Here is a 23065-nt window from a genome sequence, read left to right as displayed (position 1 = left end):
TGATATACCTTTTTTTTATATTACATTTAATGTCACAAAATATCTGTTGTGCATAGACTGGTACAGTTAACATTTTGAGGTCTGAAACTGTCCCGTTTTAATATGTTATAAATCTATAGGCCTATATGCTAGGACATTCATTGGTGTTCAAATATGCTGGTTGTCATTTCCCTTAAAAAGATAAAAAATAAAGCTTATATTGATTGTAAAGAAAAAGATATTTAGTGTAAATACGTCTTCTCAAATTAGGGGAGGCTTGTGCACACCCATAAACGCCATTTTCAGTCAGATAATGGAAAATGGCCATGCCACTTGTTCGGTCACCAAAAGTTACCCCAATTTCCTGAAAAGCATAGTTGCTACCAGTGAGTGCCTTAGGATGCCACTACCTTTGTTCTGGCTTAAAAAAGAGGGCTCAACAGCTTCTTAAACACTAATTACACTATAGGGGGCCAAAGAGGAGGACCAGTGATTTTATTAGCGGGGCCATGCCCCCCCGCCCACCCTTTGAGGGCACCACTGCTGGCTCTATCTTGGGTGTTGCCTTTAATGTGCGACTGACAGGTCATTAGCCTAATTAGCTTCCTGTAATGGAGGCTCGTGACCTGAGGACCCGTGTGTGTTGAACTATGCAAGGAAGGCGGCAGACGCCTGTCCAGCTGGCTGTTTTTTCCTCAGTATCACAGGATATATATTCAGTGGGCATTTCAACCACTCAACACAAAACAAAGTGAGCTAGTAAATACCACTCAGTGCATGATACGGCGCAGCATGGCAGCTCCATTGTTGGCGTTTGGCAGAACTCAGCCTCAGGTGAGTGTTTCCAAATTAATTGTGAATTGGCAGCGTATTCATTAGCCACACGTTTTACTTTTATAGCTGTACTAATGGGCCAGTGTGTAACGTTAAACAGCGTGTCGGGATTCATAAATGACTCCTCATTTCGCTTCCTCAACTACACAAACATAAGAGAGAGACGCAGTTTGTCGGTTCGTGGCGTTTTGTTGAAGCAGTTCGGCGCTTGTGAGCCATGGACAGCTGGTCTCTCTGGGTTTGCACCAGGTGTGTTGATGAGGGTTTTTGTTGTAGGCTACCCAACATGGCGAAGTTGCTCTGTATTTTGAGTTCACATTTTTAAACGCTCTTCTTCCTAAAATACAAAGTTCATGACTGGTAATTTCTCTGTAATGCATTGTTTGCCATGCTTTCCAGGGCACAACAGAAACCTAGGCTAAGTTTATTTTTTATTTTTTAAGTCTATTAACTTGTGCTCCTAGCACAGGCAAGAGTTATGAGAAGTTAAACCACTTGTTTTTTTTTTTTTCTTTTGTTCTTAAGAGGAGTTTAGATGCCAGAAGTGGTGGAAACATCAGTATTTGTCAACACAAAAGCAGAAATGGCAGAAAAGTCAGCAAGAGCCATGTAACAATGTAGGCTGTATTTTGGCACAGTGTTACTTTGAGCTAAATGCTAACATCAGCATGCTGTATATGTTCCCAATGACAGTGCTAACATGCTGATGTTAAGTTGGTATGTATACCATGATCAGCATCTTAGATTAACATTGCTGCAGTGCAGCTGAGGCTGATGGGAATGTCATTGTTTTTGCAGGTATTTGATTATAAACCACAGCACAGGGCACTGGATAATTAATAGTGCCAGATGATGTTTTTCTGTAGGCTGACATGGAAGTTAGCATCACCATAATTTCCACTGTATTTTGGATTGCGTCACGTTATCATCATATCGTTTATGATACTTACACATATTGTTTAGCAAGATAATCATCACAAATGAACACAACTTCTATGATTTTTTTATGCCTGAATGTAATCGGCCAAAAATAAAAAGCCAATGTTAGGTTATAAATGAACTGACACTCTAGTCGCATGACTTAATGTTGCAACCATGCGACTGGTGCAGCTTGGCATGATGACGTCTCATTAAGCCTCTTGTTAGCAACCGTCTACTGTCAAATCGTGTATTGGCTGACTTACCTAATGTCGCAGAGCTAAACATGAATGTTTCTTAACCTTGTTTTCACCACATACTTTATTTTAAGCATCGAACCAAACTCATTGATCTTCAGATGAAGGAACAGGGAGAGCTAAAATGCTTACTAATGTCTGGGTTTTAAGACTCATTCCTGAAGCACTCATTTTGTTGCTAGATTAAAAATAAGGATGTCAAAGCATGGGAAGCAGGGAAACATAAATGTGCTTGACTGAAAATTTCATAGTCCATCAAATAGTAGGCTGCAGTAGTAGTATGCGAATGATGCTAGGGCAAAAGTAAGAGGATCATTAGAGTAATTAGGATTCATCCTCTGGTAACCATAAGCATCTGTATGAAAATGTTGTGCCATGTAGTGGCTGTTGAGATAAAGCCCTGTTAAGTATTGTCCTGTGTAATGGTTGGTGGTAGCCAGCTGTTTTTTAATCATGACTTTTCAGGCTGTTGGCATCTACAGCTTATTGCTGGAAAAATGGAGACGATATGTCGCTGAATCATAACTGAATGTTGATGCTGAATCATCTCTAGTTATGATGAAGACCATGTAATGTCACTGCAGCCCGCTTTGGAGGCAGTCGGCCGCGCTTTGACCTGACTCTGAAAAAGGTCACTACTCAGCACAACTTGCCACATTTAAGCTGGTGATGGAAACAAAATTCAATGCAGCACGGTTTGACTCAGCATGGCCAAAAAAGCCATCGGTAAAGCCTATAGGGTCAGCTCCCAGACTGCAGTCAGAAGTCACACCTGTTAGGCCATTGTCACACATGAAGCAACACACTCTACTGTCAACAGTTTTAAACACACAGTTGTTTTCTGCTTGTGTATTCGACACACATACTCTCTCCAGCACACAGTCAATGACAGACACAAATATCTGGTACAGTACAGTGAGCCGGTCACCGGGATGGGCTTTTCCTCTGGGACCGGTCTGCTTGTCAGCCAGCTGCTTGGGCTGTCTGAGAGCTTGCCATGTTGCTTGTCGACCCTCTTGTCGAGGACGATATCAGACTTCACATTCCCTATTCTCATGGCAGCAGCAGTGGATCAGGTTACTTTCAGTGACAAGACGGGTGATGACATTAGCATTGTCCCACTGTATGTTGTTATGTCTGTCGTCTGTGCCTTATTTGTAGTTCAAAGTGGTTATCAAGCTGCCGCCGGCCTGTGTGGATGTGCATTACTGCGAGTCCTGTGGTTTGGAGGGAGCGATGGTATCTTCGACATCTCTGTCTTGTAATGCCATGTGACCTCTTTTGGAGCAGTTGTGTCTTGGCTGCTGTCAAAAATCTCTTGGGTGAATTCAAGAAGGAGGGTATTTTAAATTTTACGCAGAGCATTCCTGTCTACATTTTAATTTCATGGTACGTTACTTTTTTAACACCCAGATGCTTGAAAACATGTTTGTGAGTATTTTCGGGGCAACATGAAAGCAATTATAGAAGGCAAAGGGTGCATCTTTGTTGTCGCACGTCTCTTTTGATTGAGGATGTCGCTCTCTGAAGTGGACTGGAACTCTGGAGTCAGTGCCAGAGCTGAGAGTTACCCCAGCCTATTTCATGCTTTATTACAGAGCAGATAAAAGAGATGCTTGTCTTTGCTGTCTGCCACTTTGTGGCTGGGCTTTAGTCTGCTCCTCACTGTCTTGTCCCTTTCTTCTGTCTTTCTTTTGACAGAACTGGCTGCTATATTATTAGAGCCCAGAAACTCAAGGATGAACTCCCCAATAAGTTCGTCATCAGGATCTTTGACTCCCCAGCAGATCATTCTGCTGTTTCACTGGCAAGAAAATTCACTCAAAAAACAAGCAAACATCTCAAAAAGTGCAGTTTTCTATGTTTTAGTCTATAAATCATTGTGACATATCTGCGGTACAAATATTAGCACACATCACAATGTCTGGCAGACACTGTTAACATTGTCATGTTCTTAAATAATCATAGTGCTTCAGATATTTATTTGAAGTATTTGTCCGTGTGCATAGCTGTGTGTGTAGGTTGGTTTGGACGAAAATAAATGTGTCTTTCAGTCCTCCTTCCTCTGTCTCTGCCATTGACTGCAGTTTGTCACTCTAATCCCTGTTATTAATCCATGTTGAGTCGCGTTGAGTCATTCAGGCTGGTGGGGATTATTGTGGGCTCGTATCACAGTCCACAGTTTTTTATTTACTCTTCTCTACGCCGATCACTGGAGGATGATTGAGTGCAGCCTTGTTTGCACGTATGTCACGAATGTGAGGGTTAACTGATTGAATTCAAATCCACTCAAATGTCTTTCCCTTCGACCAAGACTGTAATGGTAAAACAATAAATTTAATCACAAATTAGTCCACTGACTAAAAGGTCAACTTGAATAAGTGTTTGAAGAGTTGAAACAATTAACTGAAGGGCAGATGAATGAATATTTAGTTAGTCATGAAATTATTAATGTTAAAACTAACTTTACTAAAGTAAAACACCTAACTTAAAAAGCAATACTTTTCAGCTTCTTAAATATGAGTATTTGCTGCTTTTCTCAGTTTTCTCATCACTGAATAAAATAGATAATCAATAAAAAAAATCTGAGTTACTGCAGAGAAAGTTGCTGGTCTAGCATTTGCAACAACTGCCTACAATGCTTATTATTTTGTTTATTTTGTTATTTTTGCTTCAAATTTGTGTTTTGTCTTCATTTCTTATGAAGAAGTTTGTAACCTGTGTTTTATGCACACCTGAGGATAAGAGAGGCCAAGATGTAGTCAGAAAATATGCCTAGATTTTTATGGAGCATTTTGCTGAAGAATTGATATTAAATGCTTTGACAATCTGTCTAAACAGACATGACAATAGGGTATACACAAGTAATTGTAACAGAGAGTTAAGCCTGTCCGCCTTTTTATGGAGACACTCTTTGTGAGCTCTGTGCCTGGGACAATTGATGACAGACCATATGCATGCACACAGTGACAGGGCGAACTGTAGCATCTCAAAGGTAGCCTTACCTAACGGTTATTATTGGGTTTAATGACAGAGTGGAGCTTCTTTGGAGTGAGTTTGTTGGGACTGTGTAAAGGCTCTGTGTTTGATGTGAGCTGCTGCTATGTTAGGCTGTGCTAATGCCCCGGAGACCTTCAGTCCTTCAGCTCTGCAGCTAACCTGTTTACGGCAGCCAGAACTTTGCTGTTATGGTGGGAAGTTGGTCGGTTGGGGATCAGACCCTCGGGGCAGTTTTGTTGTCTTCCTCTGAAATTATGAAAGATGTCCACATGAACACCAACATGTTTGGATCTCTTGTCAGCATGCTGCGCTTGTTCTTCCTCTTCTTCTCTGTTTTTATTAGCAGCTTGCAAACAAACTTTAAAGGTGTACAGGGTTTGTAGATGTTGCCCTTGTTAAGCGTATGAAAGCAGTCTGACCTTGTATTATTGGCGCTATTCATTGGCCATCATTTCATTATTGGAAAAATACATAACAATATACATTTCTGCAGCTTCAAGTTGATGTTTATGTAGTTTCCTCTTCTTTATTCCCACACACTACAAACAACTTCACCAGGAGGAGAGTGGACAGCAGCTTCAGAGACAAACCCCCAGTCAATGGCAAATCCAGTCAGCGCAAACCTCAGCTCCGGAGGACCGCACAGCCCTGACTCCCCTGGTAAGACCCTCTTCCAAATGTCTGCTTGAAGTGCATAAACTATAACTGTATATTTAGTTGTTTGTCTGAGAAAGACATAAAGTGTGCGTGACAGTTTGGAGAGTCCTTATGCTCAAGGCTAGGCCAGGGGTGCTTTATGTTGACTGAAAGAACTGCACACACAAGAGGAACTCAAAAGCATTTAACTAAAACAGGCCTGAGTTCGGTACTGAGGATATCGATTGGTGTTTTTATTGCTGGGCGTGTGCAATGTGTGCACTTTGTACTAAGTGAAACTGTGACTATGTGCAGTTACATATCTGGTGTTGTTTTTGTTCAGGCTGTTGTGTTTTTAATGTTATGGTGTGAAAATTGTTGTGTGGAGACATTATTTGTACAGCACGGAGTCCAAGATTCCCCTGCAGGGACAATAAAGTGTGTCGTGTCGTGTCGTGTCGTGTCGTGTCGTGTCGTGTCGTGTCGTGTCGTATTATGCCATGAACACATCCCTTTGAAGCAGTCAAGGCTCAGACATGCAAGGTCTGTTGTTTAGGATATCAACTTCAGAATTTAGAAGAATGTGTAAAGTACAAAATGACTATAGCAGCCTGAAAATTCTGCATGTGACATAACAGAGAAAATTGATGAAAATAGAACTAGGGGGACAAAAAGGAAAAAATGTTGATCATAGTAGGGCGGATAAGGAGAGCTTTGAGGGTAGGAGGTGGAAGGTTGAATTAGAGAGAGGGAACAGCAGCATGGGCTGGAGGGGGAATACTTCCGTATGAAAGTGAAGCCGTTCATCATCTGTAACCTTGCCAGCACATCAGGACAGACTCCCAGAATTCTGATGTAAACAGAGAGAGAACAGCAATACAAAAGTCTCACAGGGCCGGTTGATAAACACTGTTACAATCCCCCAAGCAGCCCAGTCAAACCTAGAAAAAGCTTTGTTTCTGTGTTCCAGTTGGAGCCAGAGATAAGTAGAGGGCTCATATAGCATAAAAAGATTTCCACAGATTTATGAGGCTCTGGCACAGCGAGGTATTGATCCTTTTCCCCCATCCGAGCCATTCAAAGGAGAGTGGAGGCCACTGCAAACCTCAGAATGGTTTACTTACATTTTATATTTTAGGTATGTTGGTTGAGCTCATTCCAAAGTGACTTACTATAATTAGAGAGTAAGAGATTACCAGAATTATTGTTAGGAAGAGCAGTAACAGAGGGTCAAGTCAGAATTATAAATACTGGAGGTGCTTTGCAATGATGTTTCTAGATTATCCTAAGTAACAGGACACTGTCTTTTGAGAGATTTACCCACTGTTGAATTTTTAAAGTTTTATTTTCATTCATTTAAGCAACACAAACAAATTCCATTTACCTCTGTGGTGTGGCAACAAAAGTCTCAGTAATAGATACTGCAGGGTGTGAGTGTAAGATGACTGCTTTTGATTTATATTTTTGTGACACTTTTAAGGAAAAAGAAATGCTAAAGGCTAAACCCCTCTTCTTGGTAAAGGTTGTCCAATCATAGCATAGCAATTGTAACAAGTCATGACAATGGATCTATAAAGAGAACTGGATACAGCATTGGAGGCTGACCCTTGTTCAACCCTAGGAGAGTTTAATTTGCAGGTGTAAAATCACCCAGATTTTGCATATCTACGGGCCCATGAAGGTAGTGCTCTACTGCTTCCTTTAACCCTGCATCGCAAACAGTTGGTCTTGTTACAGATTTGGAGACTTTTTGAGATCATCAGGAAAAAAGAGACAAATATATTGTGATTCTTTACCATGCATGTTCAGAGAAATTGCAGTCCACGGCTGTTTCGCCATCAGCGACGAGTGTCTTGCTCTCTCCTCTTGTGCTGTGCAGTAGGTGTTTGACAGGCAGAGGGAGAGGAGACACTGCTTGTAGTGGAAGTTCAGTTTTGGTGAGTTTCTAGGGTTAAGGTGAAACTCTCGCTCTTTGCATTTGAAGTGCAAGAAAGTGTTGCACTGTAGTATATGCACCATAAATCTCATGCCAATTTAAATTTTTTGTTGAGATGAGTTTTAATGCTTCCATTAATGTGCAATTACATCACCAATATGAAAATCGATGTATGACATCATCTAGTGACTTTTAGCGACTTACGGAGCCAGTGCTAGCTACTTGCATTGAAAAAGAGTTGGCGACACTGTTGGACACATCAGACCTGTCAAGCTTTGGATTTATTAGCATATTTGGCATCTAAAAGTATGTAGGATTTTGTCTTTTTTTCTTTTTTTTAAAAAATCCTTAAAACCAAAACACAACGATAAAAAATGTAAGAAATGGATTAAACAGTGTAAAGCTGCAAGTGTTAGAATGTTCAGCAGCTAATTATCTTACTGCCGCAACACAACCACCCTAACCAATTTTCAAGGCCAAGGAGCATTTCATTCTCTAGATTATTTTTGGTTACAAGTACAATCAAACAATCAAACAAACAAAAAACAGCACCTCTAGTTGCCCTTCACTGTGTGGGAGCTGGTCCTAATTTGATTTGTCGTCCTCTATTGGATTTGGACAAGATAACACTGCAACACTGTAAGCCAAACTTGTTATGCGCAATAGTGCTATGTTAGCATTAGTTAGTCACTTTCTAAAAGACTTCTCTTTCTCTTCAGACAAGAGGAGCACTTTACAGATGTCAGATGGAAACATTCAAACTTCAGCCAGAGACATTTTTCCACCATTGACTGTTTATAAAGATGGATAACACATCTCCACTTCCTCCCACTGTACCAGAATGAAGCCAAAATCTCAGATCTGGCTGCGTCTTGAACCAGTGATAATGTTTGGGGCCAGGTTCTGTTTCATAGTGATCTTTGTGGTATTAAGATCCCGCCCTTCTCCCATTGCAAGTAGGGCCATTGATCTTGAGCACACTGATTGGCACACACAGCTATTAGTCATGAAGTCAAAACCCCTTTTTGTTGCCTCAAATAACTTATTCTAACATTCTAACAAACAAACATCAGCATTATAAGCTTTGCACAAAACAACAGAGACCACTTTTGGGAAACATTGAGGTATCTTTTGGTTTTTTTTGTTTTTGTTTTTTTTAGTTTGGTTCATGTCCCATCTGCTAATATGGAGGGGGCGAGGTTTATGACCTACGCTGTAGCCAGCCACCAGGGGGTCGTCATGTTGTCCATCTTTAATATACAGTTTATGTTTTTAACCAACCAATAATGTTAGCTTAAACTTGCGAGCTAACTTCATTAGCTTAGCATTAGCTTAACAACATTGATAGATGCCAAGAAATCAGAAGCTTGTTTCTGTCAACCACCAGACTGACATTTTAAACCATTCGTTTAAAAAATCTTCTGTTATCATCATGGTCATCATCATCCTCACCAACTACAAAAACAGCAGCAGCAAAATTACAAATCGAGCCATCGATCACTCTCTGAGAGCTGCAGGTCATGGGCTGCAGCTTTGCCTAATAGAGGCACTACATTAAGTGGTGGCAATTTTGACAGATCCAATTAGAATGAGCCCCATACCTCTGCCACTGCCCTGCCCTCCAAGCAACCCTCACACGAGCAACTATAAGGTAGCATGGCATGCACACTGCTGCGGCTCATCCACAGTCTTGTAGTCTCTTTGGTCTTTCTTTGGTGTGTCATGAGTAGATGTAGCAGCAATTAGCAGCACTGGTCAAGCTTTCATTTTTTGCTTCTTGTTTTTCTTGGCTTTGGATATTCTCATAAAACTAATCATACACTGAGGATACAGTACATTACTAGAAAATGCTTGTTTCCACGCTGAATAGTTTTTATGCTGCCACCACACACCCCCTTTTCCCTCAAAATGTCTATTCCTGTCTTTGGTAAAGCTGCTTTTCTCTCGTCTATCCACAAATGTCCAAATGATAGGTTTTGTGTCTAAGGAGAAAAGGGAGTCATGCTTCACAAGATGGAGCACAGCAAAACATCTGACTTCTGCCAAGGAGGGGAAACAAAGCAGACTTTTTTCTTTTTTTTCAAAATCTATTCTTTTGTCCTTGTCTGAAACCCGCTTTCTCTGTGTACTCCTCTCTCTCCCTCCAGCCGCAGTTCTCCCTCTCAATTATTCGTGAGAAACAACGTACTTGTCAATCTTTTCCCTTTCAATAGCTAATGGTCTATCCCCCCTCTGCCCAACAGTCAAGCCAATTAATTCGATCAAGCTGTTGAAAGTCATTTTCAGTCACAGTGGGAGGGCAGTGCCAGACTGACAGCGTTGACTCACTATATCCATTGTTAAGAGAGGAAAAACAATGAGTAAATCGAGGTAAATTAGGCTGAATGGATCCAGAAGTAATTTTATATCTCGACCATTCAATTATGTTTTTGTGTGCATCATTTCCCTGTTATTTTTTTCTCTTATCTCACAACGTGTGTGTGCACACGTATGTGTGCTTTTGCAGTCACTTTCAGAGCAGAAATGGTTGACAGTGGCATGAATCAATATGTCTTGTCAGTGTGAGTACAGGAGGAAAACATATGAGACCGTGAGAAATGAGATTTTTGGTCTATAGTGTGTCCTTGACACTTGTGATGTGATGTGTTTAGAGGGCAATTTGTTGTTTTCAGGTGTCATACTGTACCTGTAAACCTTAGATTTTTGTTGCAAATAGTAATGGATCAAACCCTTTAAAATTGTTCTCCACCCTTCAGCCTGGAGCTTTTTTTTTGGCTTTCTCAAAAGGAAACCTCCCAGAAAATATAACCTCTGTCGCAAGCGCATTGAAAGATGATGAGTTGTCCAAATACTGTTGAATGAGAGACTGATTTTTCTTTCTTTTTTTTTGCTGATGCGAGCTATCAAACCCCTCATGCAGGCCTTTGATGTAGCTCGCCATTGTCTTGCGGAGCTGCAGGAAATTGAAAGGGAAGATCAGGGGAGTGTTAGTGAAGGAGAGAAGAGGTGGAGGACGGGTAGTGACGCGCAGCACAACAGGGTTTTCTGGGACATGGCACACGGAAATGAACAAGCCTTGCATGACCTGCAGGAGCTTGCTCTCAAAGTGTGAGGATATACAGGGCAGAGAAGCACGAACATTTGTTTTAGAAAACACAAGATCAAAGAAATGTTTTTTTATTCGCTAAAAAGACTCCGGGTTTAATATTTCTGTAGCATCCTTCCAAGCCCACGCCACCTCTCACCTCTGCATCCAAAGCTCATCTATTTTAATTCAGAAAAAAAAACCTAAACCTTTTTACACAAAACACACTCGCTCAGCTATAAATGAGCATTTGTCCCTTGAGTGTTAAAAGTAAAGTTGTAATGGAAGCAAAATTTGATTTCAGGCTCACGGTGACTTGAAGAAGAGTGAGACGCTTCCTTTCTCTGTCACTTTCCTTAACACTGTAAGTGCTCTCTCTCTCTCTCTCTCTGTCAATGAACACACACTTTTCCATATTTCTTCTCACACTGATGAATTATAATGACACGACGAAACAGGCTGTTTCAGGTTGGGGAGCACAAAGTGGTTTCAGGCAAGGTTAATAAGTCCATTTCTGCTCTTTTGTGAGTCCTGGAAAGTGGAATTAGCATTTTATTTTAACAGAGCTGTTGCTGTTATTTTTGTGAATATATTTGAATATTTCAACCTTATTCCACAACGTGATTAATAGAAGTTTACATGACTAGTAAAGGGTGTAAATGCTGAAAATTACAAGTCAAACAGTGTTGTTCTTATATATTTTATTAGTCTATTTGTTTAACTTGATACATAGTTTTTGTCCTAATATCAATGCTTGTCCTGAAAGCAAGCTTTTAATCGCAGCATATATGGGTTTTATAGTGTGCAAGCTAATCACTACAGGATTGGGAGCAATTTCATTTAAATGTATGAACATTTCCCTCATGAGTCTAGGTTGCTTAAATGGAGAAGAGGGAGATGAATGCAGAGGACGATGGAAACGGTCTGTTCTATCAAAATGACAGATAAGCATTGAAGGAGCGCTGTTCATTTTTCCTCCCCGCTATTGTGCTCAGGTAGTGTAGAGAAAGAGGTGGGAAGTGTGATGTGCAACATGGCAGGTCAGACCTGGAAAAGTGGGTTTGCTCTGGCGGGAAATGGCTATTTACGTAACTGAAAATGGAGTGGGCCTTTCTGACATTTTCATAGCCCTGCAGGCAAGAGTAACCTTCAGCTGAAAACAGAACGATTAAAGAAACGGCAGGGGGAGAGGCAGAGCGAGAGGTGGGGCAGAAAGCAGGTGAAGTGATTGCATAGGAGAGTCGAAAATGATTGGAAAGTGAGTTTGGGAGAAGAGATGGGCAGAAGGAAATAAAGATGGACAAAAATAGACAAAAATGATTTGGAGGTCATGCAGAGCTGTGAGAGAAGAATCGCTTCCTAACACAAACTGAAAAGTAGGAAATCAAGAAAATAAGGGGAATAATGGAGGGTAATGCTGGACAAGGTTAGCAAAATCTCGCATCTAATCTACAAGAATAAAGTGCAATAAACAACATATTCCAAGCTTTTCCTAACAGCTTTACACCTAGGTGCACCTCTTAAGCGCCGCTGTCAAACTAAGCAATCACTCAGCCTTGAAACATCTCTGCTGATGTGACATGGCAGAGAAATTATGCATGTATAAATCAAAATGACTGTGACAACAACGCAAGTCAATATTTCAGTCGTCAATAGATTTGACATGATGATGGGCAACATAAAGTGTCCTCTTCCCTGTGATTGTCTTGTGCGAGCGAACAACTGAATACAACCAAATATCTCTATCAATTACTTGTGTCACAGTGCGTTACCCCGATTTTCAATCACAGATGCAGTCAAGGTTTGCATATTGCTGTGGCACAAACTAAAAATGAAGAAAAAAACACGTCAGATAGAGGATATTTTCGGTTGTAGTTTAAAAAAAAAATCAACATAGGCAGATAGTTAAATGACTGAATTAGATGCATTTGCCACGCCTACAGTCTACAGTCATGGTAGAAGGTCTGTGAGGCTTCACTTCAGCTTAGTTCACACTACCCAAATTTCAAAATCATTAGATTGCTGTACTGCTAACCACTGCACAACTTGCTGTCCTGTGATCAGGTGTCTTGAAATTGTTGTGGTTTTCACACCATATGACTGACCAGCGCCATGGCTCACACACCTCAAGATGTTTCACCAGGAAGAATCCTGCTAAGTCTTGTGATACACAGGTTGAGCTGCAACCCAGGGTCGGGCAGGTGCTTACAAATATCACAGGCTATTTATAGCTTCCAGAAACATTACATGCAGTAGTCCACCTTCTCTTCACCTCTTGTCACTTTCTCACTCCCTCTCTCTCACACACACACACACACCCACCCACACCTTTGAGAGCACCACTGCATTAAGTTAGCCCTCTGTCCTAAACCTTTTGCGTGCTCATTTGCTGTAGCTCACCAACAGGGTCCCTGACAGGTCCAGATATTTAGCCTGCCAGATATCTGTGGTGTGCCTGGGATGTGTAAATGATGCATTGGAGATTTTAATAGTTCACACTAAACACTTGAGCACCAATTTGCGAATACCGAGCTAATGACTATTTGTCTTTAAACCAGGGCTTCCTTGGGTAGCTCCAAAAACTGTCAATGAGTGGAAAATCAAGTTTTAGATTGTGTTGTGTGAAGCATAGTCCGTAAAATGAATGGATGTAGTTACTGTGACGTCATCCATTGGTTTGTGGCTTTGAGTCGTCATCTTGTTTTTTTGGAGCCAGAGGTGACCATATTTGGGCAAGAGGCTGGAGCTGTGGAGGAGCAAGAGGTGTATCTGACTAAGAAGCCAAAAACACTACTGCGAACAGCCTGTCACTCACCCCTAACTATGTGTAACTGCAAGCCTTAATAAAATGTAAACAAATGAGTTAGATAAAAATTCACCCCCTCTACAGTTGTCACGAGGGGGTAATGTAGCTATAGAGACCAAAAACCCCTTTTGTACCAGGCTGCAAACATGTTTATTTCTGTTGTTAAGTTGGGCATTTTAACATAAGGGTCTATGGGGTTGACTCTGTTTTGGAGCCAGACTCAAGTGGCCATTCAATGAATTGCAGTTTTTTGGCACTTCCATATTGGCTTCATTTTCCAATCCTGGAGATTGCCTCTCTGTGTGACCTAGGCTTTTAGCACAGTGGTGCTTTGAGCTAAATGCCAACATACTTGCAATGACAATTATAGCAGGTTGATGTAAAACAAGTATAATATTCACCATGTTCAGCCCTTAATTTAGTGTGATAGCAATCTAACATTTAACAGTTAATAGAGTGCATAAAGTTCAGCTAAGGCTAATGGGAATGTCATTAGTTTTGCAGGTTTTACCAAAATCAATAGGATTCATAACTACCAGAGGATACCATAACTGCCTGTTCAAAATTTAATGGCAATTCATCCAGTAGTTGTTCAAAGATTCTAATCTGGACCAACATTGTCATCTTGTGAGCCATGCTACCGGTGTGGCCAAAAAAGCAGGATAACACCTTGGGCAGGTTACTTGTCCATCACAGGACCAGCACACAGACAAACAAATTCACATTCACACCTACAGGCTGTTAAGAGTTTCCTCTTCATTGGACCTGCATGTCTTCAGACTGAGGAAGGAAATCGAAGCACAAACCCACGCAGGCATGGCAAGCCAAACATAAAAATGGGACATCAGAACAAAAATATTATAATTGCGTAAAATGTTTTGAATTGCAATTTTAGACAGCCTCTGGGGGTTCTTTGCAGTTCTATAGGCTTTCTGTCTCCCACACCTTTCCTCTCCTGATATAATTGTGCAAATCACCTAGTTCCTTGATGAAAATTTTACCATGTTGCTGGGAGAGCTTATCAGGAGATCATCAGACAGACAATCCAGGAGAAACTTTTGAAGAAAATAGCCTAAATGATTTCTACATGGCTGTGTAGCCAAAGGAGGACAAATTATATCAGTAGATGCACCTAATAGACCATGATTATGAGCAGTCTCATTTCCTACAAATGACTCCTTGCTGAGCTATGAGTGCTAGAATATATTCCTCTTCTTCTATGTCTTTCTTTCATAGCATAACAATGTCACCATAATGAGAAACTTGGTAAAGACACAAATGTATCCAACTTATCTATGCATTTTTTTCCTATAAATCTCACCCTTTGTCTCTGCTGTGTAATTAAGTGAGGCTGCGGGTTCATGAGCTGTGACTGTTTCATTATTTTTGAATAGGCCAGGATGTGCTGATATGGGTGAGAATGAGATATCAATATGTCCACTATTACTTGGCCCTTTATTAATTTTATTCCACCATTCACTGCATACTTCTCATTCAGTATCCTCCCAAGGCTATGCAGGGATAGAAATATCTTTACAAAATGATCATTTTGTGATTCACTTCTGTTGAGGCCAAGCTTTGGGTTATTTAAAGCCCTATATCCAAGAGCTTGGATTGGAAAAATACAAATACAAAAAATGACCATTTCTGTGCTCATAATGTGACCAAAGCTAGTAATACCCAAGGTGTTATGCAGGGCTGGCATTGTGCTAATTCTGTGAGAAAAAGATGCATCAGACATTAGTCAGTTCCACCCACACATGCAGCATAGTTCAGCATGGACGCACAGAGGCTGTCCATTTACCTGGAAGGAAAAAAGTATGTTGATACATCTGTACAGAAAGCAGGAATCCCAGGGTTATCTGTTTTTTTTTGGAGCATACAAGCATAATTTGGCACCAGATCCAAGTAGCCAAGAAGGACAAAAGAGATCTTCATGTGATCGTCTTTGACCCAGCCAACGCATACAACTCTGTTTCCCATGGACTCCCTTTTCAAGTACTGGAGCCCATCACTATGCTGGTAAAGACCTACCATCAAGACATGCAACTGTGCTTCACAACAGCTGACTTCATTGCAATATGGCAGCTTTTGAGGTTGGCATCATGGCATGCTGAACAGTTTTACCCCTAGCCTTTATAGTGGCCATAGAAGTCATCATCAGGTAGAGCTAAAATTAGTAGAAACCAAAGCTGAGCTCCAAAGTGCATCTGACAGGGCACACATGGTCAACATGAGAACGCTGACCACTACTGCCATCAACAAGGCCCTTGTGCGCGGGAAACTGAAGCTCTGGTGCCTTGGTCTGCTCCCCCAGATAATGTGGCCATCAGCAGTGCTGCAGCATCCCTAATAACTGGGCAGAAATGGACACTTTTTGACACAGTGCTGCAAGTCACATCAACCCTGAGGTACAGAGACATCATGGGCAAGCTCAGCAGGTAATAGGAGGCTTTGACCTGGGGGCTGGCAAACCAACTTGGCACAAGGCCACAATGTCAGAGTGGATGAAATTGGCATTCAAGGAGGTACACTAACAGGAGGAGACAGCGAGATTGGTGAAAGTTGTCCCCCTTGCTAAACAGGTGCAATGGATGCAGTGGTGGGAAGATGTGGGGAGAAGAAAGATCACCTTGACAGGTCTATGCAATTTGGAAGCAAGCTAAATTAGCTTTATCATCAAAACTGCATATGGCGTTCTTCTATCATCAAAGAATCTGCAAAGATCCAACCTGTGCCCTCTGTCCAACCCCAAAAACTATCAAACATATCATAACAGATTGTAAGACAAGCCTCACACAAGGCCATTACACCTGGCGACACAGTCAGGTCCTCAAGAGTCTGGCATCAGCTGTTGAATTCAAGCGGAGGGTGACCAACTCCTTACCCTTTCCAATCCCCCTGAAAGCAACAGCATTCATCCAAAGGACAGGAGGGGCCTAACCATCCTTCCACCAAGCCTGAAACAGGACACTGTTCATGACTGGAAAATGCTGGAAACTATTGGTCAGCAGTTTATTTTTCCACCTGAGATTGTTTCTACTGACCTAAGGCTGGATTTGGTCCCCTGGTCCTCTTTACGTAAGACTGCTTTCATCATAGAGCTCACAGTCCTGTTAAAAGACTTGAACAGGGATAAATCTCATATATGGACGAACAAAGAAGTCAGTGGATATGGCTTACATGGAAGAACCCTTTATGGGCTCCAAAAACATCAACATAACTTCAAGAGATGACAAAAAACAAAGTGGGAGAGGGGAGGTTCTGGGACACCAGAATCCAATGTTGAGCCCTCAAGAGACATGGTAGGCTAATGAACAAAACGTTGAGGATTGGAGGGTTCCCACTTGAGAGCCCCCACCTGTCGACCATCTGCCACTCCCAACAACAAAGGATTGTTTCGCATCATTCTGTTTTTTTGTTGTTGTTTATTCTATCCCAATAATAATATCCCAATAAATATACATGTACCGTCCTCTTCAAATTATTATACGGGCATTCAATTGAAGTGAAGCAAACAGATGGACAAGCATTTAATGGTATATTGTTCCACAGGGAAGGCGAACTTCTAAATTTCCCCTCATTTTAACAGAATGTAGGTTTGAAGATGGCACCTGCGCGTCACTTTGACGATTAATCCTGTTAAGACCCAGTAGGCAATCATCTATGTAGGTTCATGAGTAAAAAGCCCAGCCTCTCAAAATTGAAGTGCTTTTCTGGACTCTTATACAGGGTCATTTCAAAGACCTAGAAGATGAGAGCTGCATTTAACCATTTAACAGACTTTGTCCAATAAACTGTTTTTAGAGGTTGCACAAAGAAATATGTTGACATAAGCTATCATGCCAGAGGGCGAGCTTTTTGGTAAACTGACAGTGGCTCCATTCCCAATCACACTCCTCTGTGTAAAAGATGTGGGAATAGGCATTTCTTCTTATTAATATGTATAGCTTTTGCTTCCTTGTCCTCCCTGTGGATTAAAAATCTGATAGCATGTAGTGATAGTGTGAGAGTTTGGAGGCTTTGTTCCTTTGCTGTGTCCCCCTCACTGGGGAAAATACCATGAAAGTCATCAGCAGCATTGGGAGGTTAAGTGCCAAGTCATAAATCTTATAGACAGTTAGGCTACAGGTGCTAATAGCATGTGGCTGCAGTTACTCTCCTGCTGTACCTTGAGTTTTAATACCCTAATATAAATGTCATATTCCAAAACCTGATCAAGAAAGTAATACTGAAAAGCATGCATTGTCATTTCAATCACAATGGGACACTGCTGCGATGTACAAAGGTTTTAAGTGCGCATACTAATCCAATCAGTCACTGATTAGTCTTCAAATAATTAATCAAGTGATTTCAACTGCAATCATTCCAAACCACTGAGTTGTTTGAGAAATGTTAACTTTAAATTCTTTCATTATAAAAAATACCTTAAGATAAAGAAATATTTCCATCTACTATGGTGGAAAGATGTAGCTCTTTGTTTTGAAACCACAAACAAGGCATATTGATCTTTAAAGATCTCTTTCTTTCTGTTAGCCACAAAATCTATTAAGTGGTAAGAAAAAGTTTGGTTAAATCACTACCTTGAAATTAAGTCTTAATTTATAAAAACATCAGTGGAACATGGAACTCTGACCATTAAATAAATATGATAATGAAAATATAATTGGCACTGAATAACCAATATTTGATATTTAATAAAATGCCAACATTGGCCCAATATACATCTCATATCATTAAAACTAACAATTTGTCAATTTATCCATTTTTATTTGCTGAACTTTTTTCATATCAAAGCAACAGCTTCCCCTCTCTTATATCCCTCCACATCTTTAGCAGCGATTCTTCATTTGGTAACTGTCAGTCACATATGAATGTGTCCGACTGCAGGCATCTAGAAAATTGATTGAGCCTAGATGGACAACCAAAGTCTGACTGACAGTGTCTGTGGTGCAGATTATTAAGCTATTTCTCCTCCAGAAAGTCAATAAATATCTGAGGACTCTAACATAGTGTCTTCTCCACTGAAACTTGATGCATTTTTTGGCTTTTATTCCCTTTTATCCTCTTACCTAAGTGCAATGCCCTCTCATTTGTACCAGCATTTTTTTTCCCATTAGTGCCTCAATTGCCATCCAATATAATTAGCTCTATGGTAATCCCACTGGACCCCTCTGATTACCATAGACGCCAAGGGCAAGTGACCATGAAGGGGTCAGCAGCGTCCCCCGACTCTTGAGAAAGGGCACAAGTGAACCATAACTCATGTTGCAGTGGGTTATGGGGTTTTGAGTGGCCTCCCATTTCTTTTATACAGGGGTACAGTAAATCCATGACTTATCTCACAGAAAGCTGAGTGTGTTTACAGTGCAGCAGGCAGAGATGTAACAGTCATGTTGATGTTGGCACTTTATGCATAGCCATGAAATATTTCGAATGAGAAATGCCTGCATTTAGAAGATATGGGATTGAATGTGTAATAAATGCTCTTTTAAGGGTGCCAGTCTGTTAAAGCAAGGGCATTTCATTATGAAGAGGAAACATCCACCTTTAGACAATGTCAAAAGAAGGCACATAACACAGCGTCAAATGATCCAAGAGTGGTCTTCAGCTTTAAAATGCATGTATGAATAAAATGATCTCCGGAGATTGTACCTATTCCTTTCAAACAAAAAGACCAAAAAACCTATTTTGAAGACCATGCTGTATATACCTACATATTTTATATACATTCTGTTTTTATTATAATCAGACATAAATTTTCTGCCTTTTTAGATTCTGTGTTGGAGGGGGACAGATGTAATGGATGGTGAACATGAGTGTGTGGCAAATCCAAAAGAAACGTCAAATCTAAATGGAAATGCAGTTTTCATGCATTTCTCTCTTGTCGGCCCGCCGTATTTTTCTTTTTTTCTTTAAAAAAGGATTTCCATATTTCATTTTTTTTCATACATGCTTCTTTGGCTGCACTCACACTGAAGTTAATCAACTGCCTGAAGTGCCATCGTTCCTCCACCCGCCCTCCTTTTGTTTCTCTCATTTTCAACTCCACTCTCTCTGGTCAATCAAAGGCTCCATTTAAAGATGGGCTTTTTAAAGTTCATGTTGGATGGACACAGTTTACCACTTTGGTTACTGTGGAAACCAGGTTGACGCATGGACAGATTGGTAAGAACAGTGGGAGTGGGAGTTTAAGAGGCTATAGAGGACTGTCAAGACTTATGGATTTTACCGTACAGTTCTACAGACCTAGTGCCAATTTATCCACTGGGATGAGAGAATATACGTTTGCCCAGAAACCACAAGAAAAAGCACAAGTCCAGACTAAAAGGAAGTAAGAAGAGGAAATAAGGTTTCTTGGCTTACAGAGGAGAGTAATTCTCCTTTTATTCTGATGTAAAAATGGATGACAACTTTATAATGTACGTAATATAAGTTATATCGTAATATGGAACTGTAAATTAATAGTTTGTCATTTTGGTGACTATGCTTATTCTCTCCAATGTTTGGAAGAGGTGATTAATACCACTCTTATGGCTGTATATGACCATGATGCTACAGCCAGCAGTTGGCTAACTTAGCTTAGCACAAAGACGGTAAACAGGGTGAAAAAAACTAGCCTGGCTTAGTCCTGCAGCGACAAAATCTGCCAATCAGCACCTCTTAAGCTCACTAACATGTGATATGTATATTTGAGCTTAATTTAAAAATTTAAAAACAACCATTTTCTGGGATTGGTTATGTGCTGGACAATGTCTTATCCAGGAGCAGTAATAGACTGGTGTAAAAATGAGTCCTAAAACCCAGAAACAAGTTAGCAATTTTGCAAACTTGCTTGAAACTTGATTCCTTCTCTTGAAGTCAGTGGGTTTTTTGTAAGATGCCTGAAATAAGTCAAGTGGGACTTTAATGTTTTTCTCTACGACATAAAATACATTAGTAAATTCCCCATTCAGGAATTCTTAAAAAAGACGGTCGTTGAAATGACACTACAGGACGTCCTCAAGCCAAAAATGGCTACATACAGTCTGTTGTAAAGGGAATGTTGAAGTCATGCAACAATTGTGTAGTCTGTTTATAGCTTAGTTTTAGATTTTTACTTCTGGTGATGGCATTTAGGCATCAAAAATCCTAAAAGTAGTGTTCAATTGTGGAGATTATCTTGCTGAACAAAGCAAGTATTGTACAAATTTTCTTTGTGGTTTATTTAATTCATAACCCCAAATCCAATGCAACAATTGAACTTCTTGGCTGGCTTACAAATGAATGCCATCTCTGTACCACTCTATAAGGCACCTAGCAGAAACTCCAGGAAGTTACTGGTCACAGTCATTAAATAGTCTGGTCCATTACTTGGCAAATTGTTATTTTTACAGTAGCTACTCTTTTTTTGTATGAACTGAAGACAGGATATAATGTGTTAATTAGTGAGCTTTAGAGGCGCTGGTATAGGCAGATTGCGTTCCCTTTGGACAGAGTCAGACTAGCTGTTTACAATAGTATGTCCAGGTGGCCTAAGTGGGGCACTGATTTACGCAGGGGTGGCATGAGGTATGAGCACTGCTGTGGGCCACGCACCAGCATAGCTATAATTTACAATTTTTGTCACCACTACCCATACGTACTCTAACTAAAAACATGGCAGTGTCTTACATTTCTGTTTGTAGTTTAGTTTAAATATAAATAGACCTACAAACCACAACACAACAGACTGACACCACACAAATGTTTAAAAAAGCTCTGCTCAGTGGCTCTTTGGCTTTTTGGCAGAGTAGACACTACTCTGGCTCCTCTCAGGTTAAAGACTGAATTACACCTATAAATGAAAATTCTGTTTATTCTTCAGACAGTTCAAACCGACTGGACAGATAGCCAATCATAGTGGGATGGCACCTGGGGTGGCCAATCAGATTCCAGGCCACTCCCGAGACACGCCTCTGACTGTTTCCCAGAGTTTCCACTCTTTGTACTAACTTAACTGGCTGCTGGCTGTGTTAAAGCTTTATATTTAACATACAGACAGTATGAAAGTGTTATCAGAGTTCTCATCTAACCCCTGACAAAAAAACAAAATAGATGTAGGCCTGATTCCCAAAATGTCAAACTTCTCCTTTAAAATAAAATGGCAAGCAGCAACCACCACTGCAATTCTTTGCATAGCCACTTGAGGCTGGCACCAGCAGTGAGTCAATCCCCATAGACCTCCGAGTTAAGATGCCCGACGTTACAGAGGTGAGCAGATATAAACATGTTTACAGCCTGGTACAAAATAATGGTTTTGATTTCTATAGCTAATTTTGGCATTGATGACAACCCTAAGGGGGGTGAATTTAATTATTTATTTATTTATTTTATGAGGCCCAAATTTCTGCATAAGCTATTGACGTCCAGGCAGCTTGAGTGACAGGCCATCTGCAAGGCTTCTTTACTGTCAGTAAGTCAGATCCATCTCTTGCACCTCCACAGCTCCAACCTCTCATCCAAATTTGGTCACTGCTGGCTCTAAAAAACAAAATGATGATGGCCAAAATGCTAAACTTCAAGGCTTCACAACGGCAGTCCACAAACCAATGGTTGATGTCAGGGTAAGTACGTCTATTATTTTACACAGTCTATGTAAAAATGGCATAATTTAAATCTTCTGTTTTTAGGACTTTTTTTCGAATTAGAGATTGTTGTCTTATGACGACAGCTGTACAAAGGTCACAGTTTACTCATCTCCTTTATTTACCACTACAAGCAGTCTATAACCAGCACTGTCAGCACTGAAAGGGCAAGTTGCACCAGCAGTGTGGTCTGTGAGGCAGGTGCATGCTGGTTTGATGGGGTGCAAGATTTGGACAGTGACCAGTCAGATACCTCTTAGGGCTCCGAATCTGGCTTACATTCTGCCCTTTAGCCATTACCAGGGGCTCTGTGTGTGGGCAGAAAGGATTAGTACTGGTACTTTGGAAGCTAAATGTGGAGTAAAATTGTTAAAATGAGAGAAAAGCGGTATGCCTCTGGCATGTTACATTTTTCAAAGGCCGAATACCATCATGCAAATAACAAAAATCTACATGAATGAATTAAAGACTTTTAAGGCATCTTAGTCAGAGGTACTAACGGCTGGTGTTAGTGGGAAGACACGATGGTGTTGTGTTTCATTCACGTTGGTCCCCATGTTCTTGACTGTGGGTTATTTTTATGATCACCGCTTGTTGGAGTGCCAGCACATTTGCATGAAGAAGGACATATCTAGTGCTCATAAATAGGGGAGCCAAGAGTATCCATCACCTCAGTGGTGACAACCTGTTCCATGCATTTCCGCCAGTTTGTCACCCTGTAAAGGGCCCCAGCACATTATAATCAGGACAATTGGCCTTCTGTTAATCATGCCAGATTAAAATCAGTATAAAGCCAGTAGGGAAATAGAATTTAATAGAACAAATGAAGTTTAAAAAGGCCATTAAACCAGTGAGAATCATCAGCAAACTCAGCGTACGAAACAATGTTTTTCTTGGATGACGAGAACAAAACTGGCACAGTGGGATGTTTATTGTCCCTGCAGTAACTATTTTGGAGTCTGGGAAACTGTTCAAATCTGGCAGCATAAACACCTCATTGAGTAGACT

At 40.7% G+C, this 23065-nt stretch overlaps 1 protein-coding gene across 2 annotated transcripts in view; it reads left to right on the top strand.

The window, feature by feature from the left end:
* Positions 1–655: 655 nt before the first annotated feature.
* The window catches only part of znf385c (zinc finger protein 385C), a 189461-nt gene continuing 167051 nt past the window's right edge, over positions 656–23065 (top strand). For both annotated transcript variants that reach the window (XM_042505284.1, XM_042505282.1), the window contains exons 1-2: positions 656–813; positions 5547–5648. In XM_042505284.1, the coding sequence (XP_042361218.1) occupies positions 5588–5648 (61 nt within the window). In that variant the 5' untranslated portion in view covers positions 656–813; positions 5547–5587. The remainder of the gene's footprint in view (positions 814–5546; positions 5649–23065) is intronic.

The sequence above is a fragment of the Plectropomus leopardus genome, chromosome 17 (assembly GCF_008729295.1).
Source record: "Plectropomus leopardus isolate mb chromosome 17, YSFRI_Pleo_2.0, whole genome shotgun sequence".
NCBI classification, from domain to species: Eukaryota; Metazoa; Chordata; class Actinopteri; order Perciformes; family Serranidae; genus Plectropomus; species Plectropomus leopardus.
The sequence above is the reverse complement of the archived record's forward strand: the minus strand, read 5'-3'. Positions and strand labels throughout refer to the sequence as shown.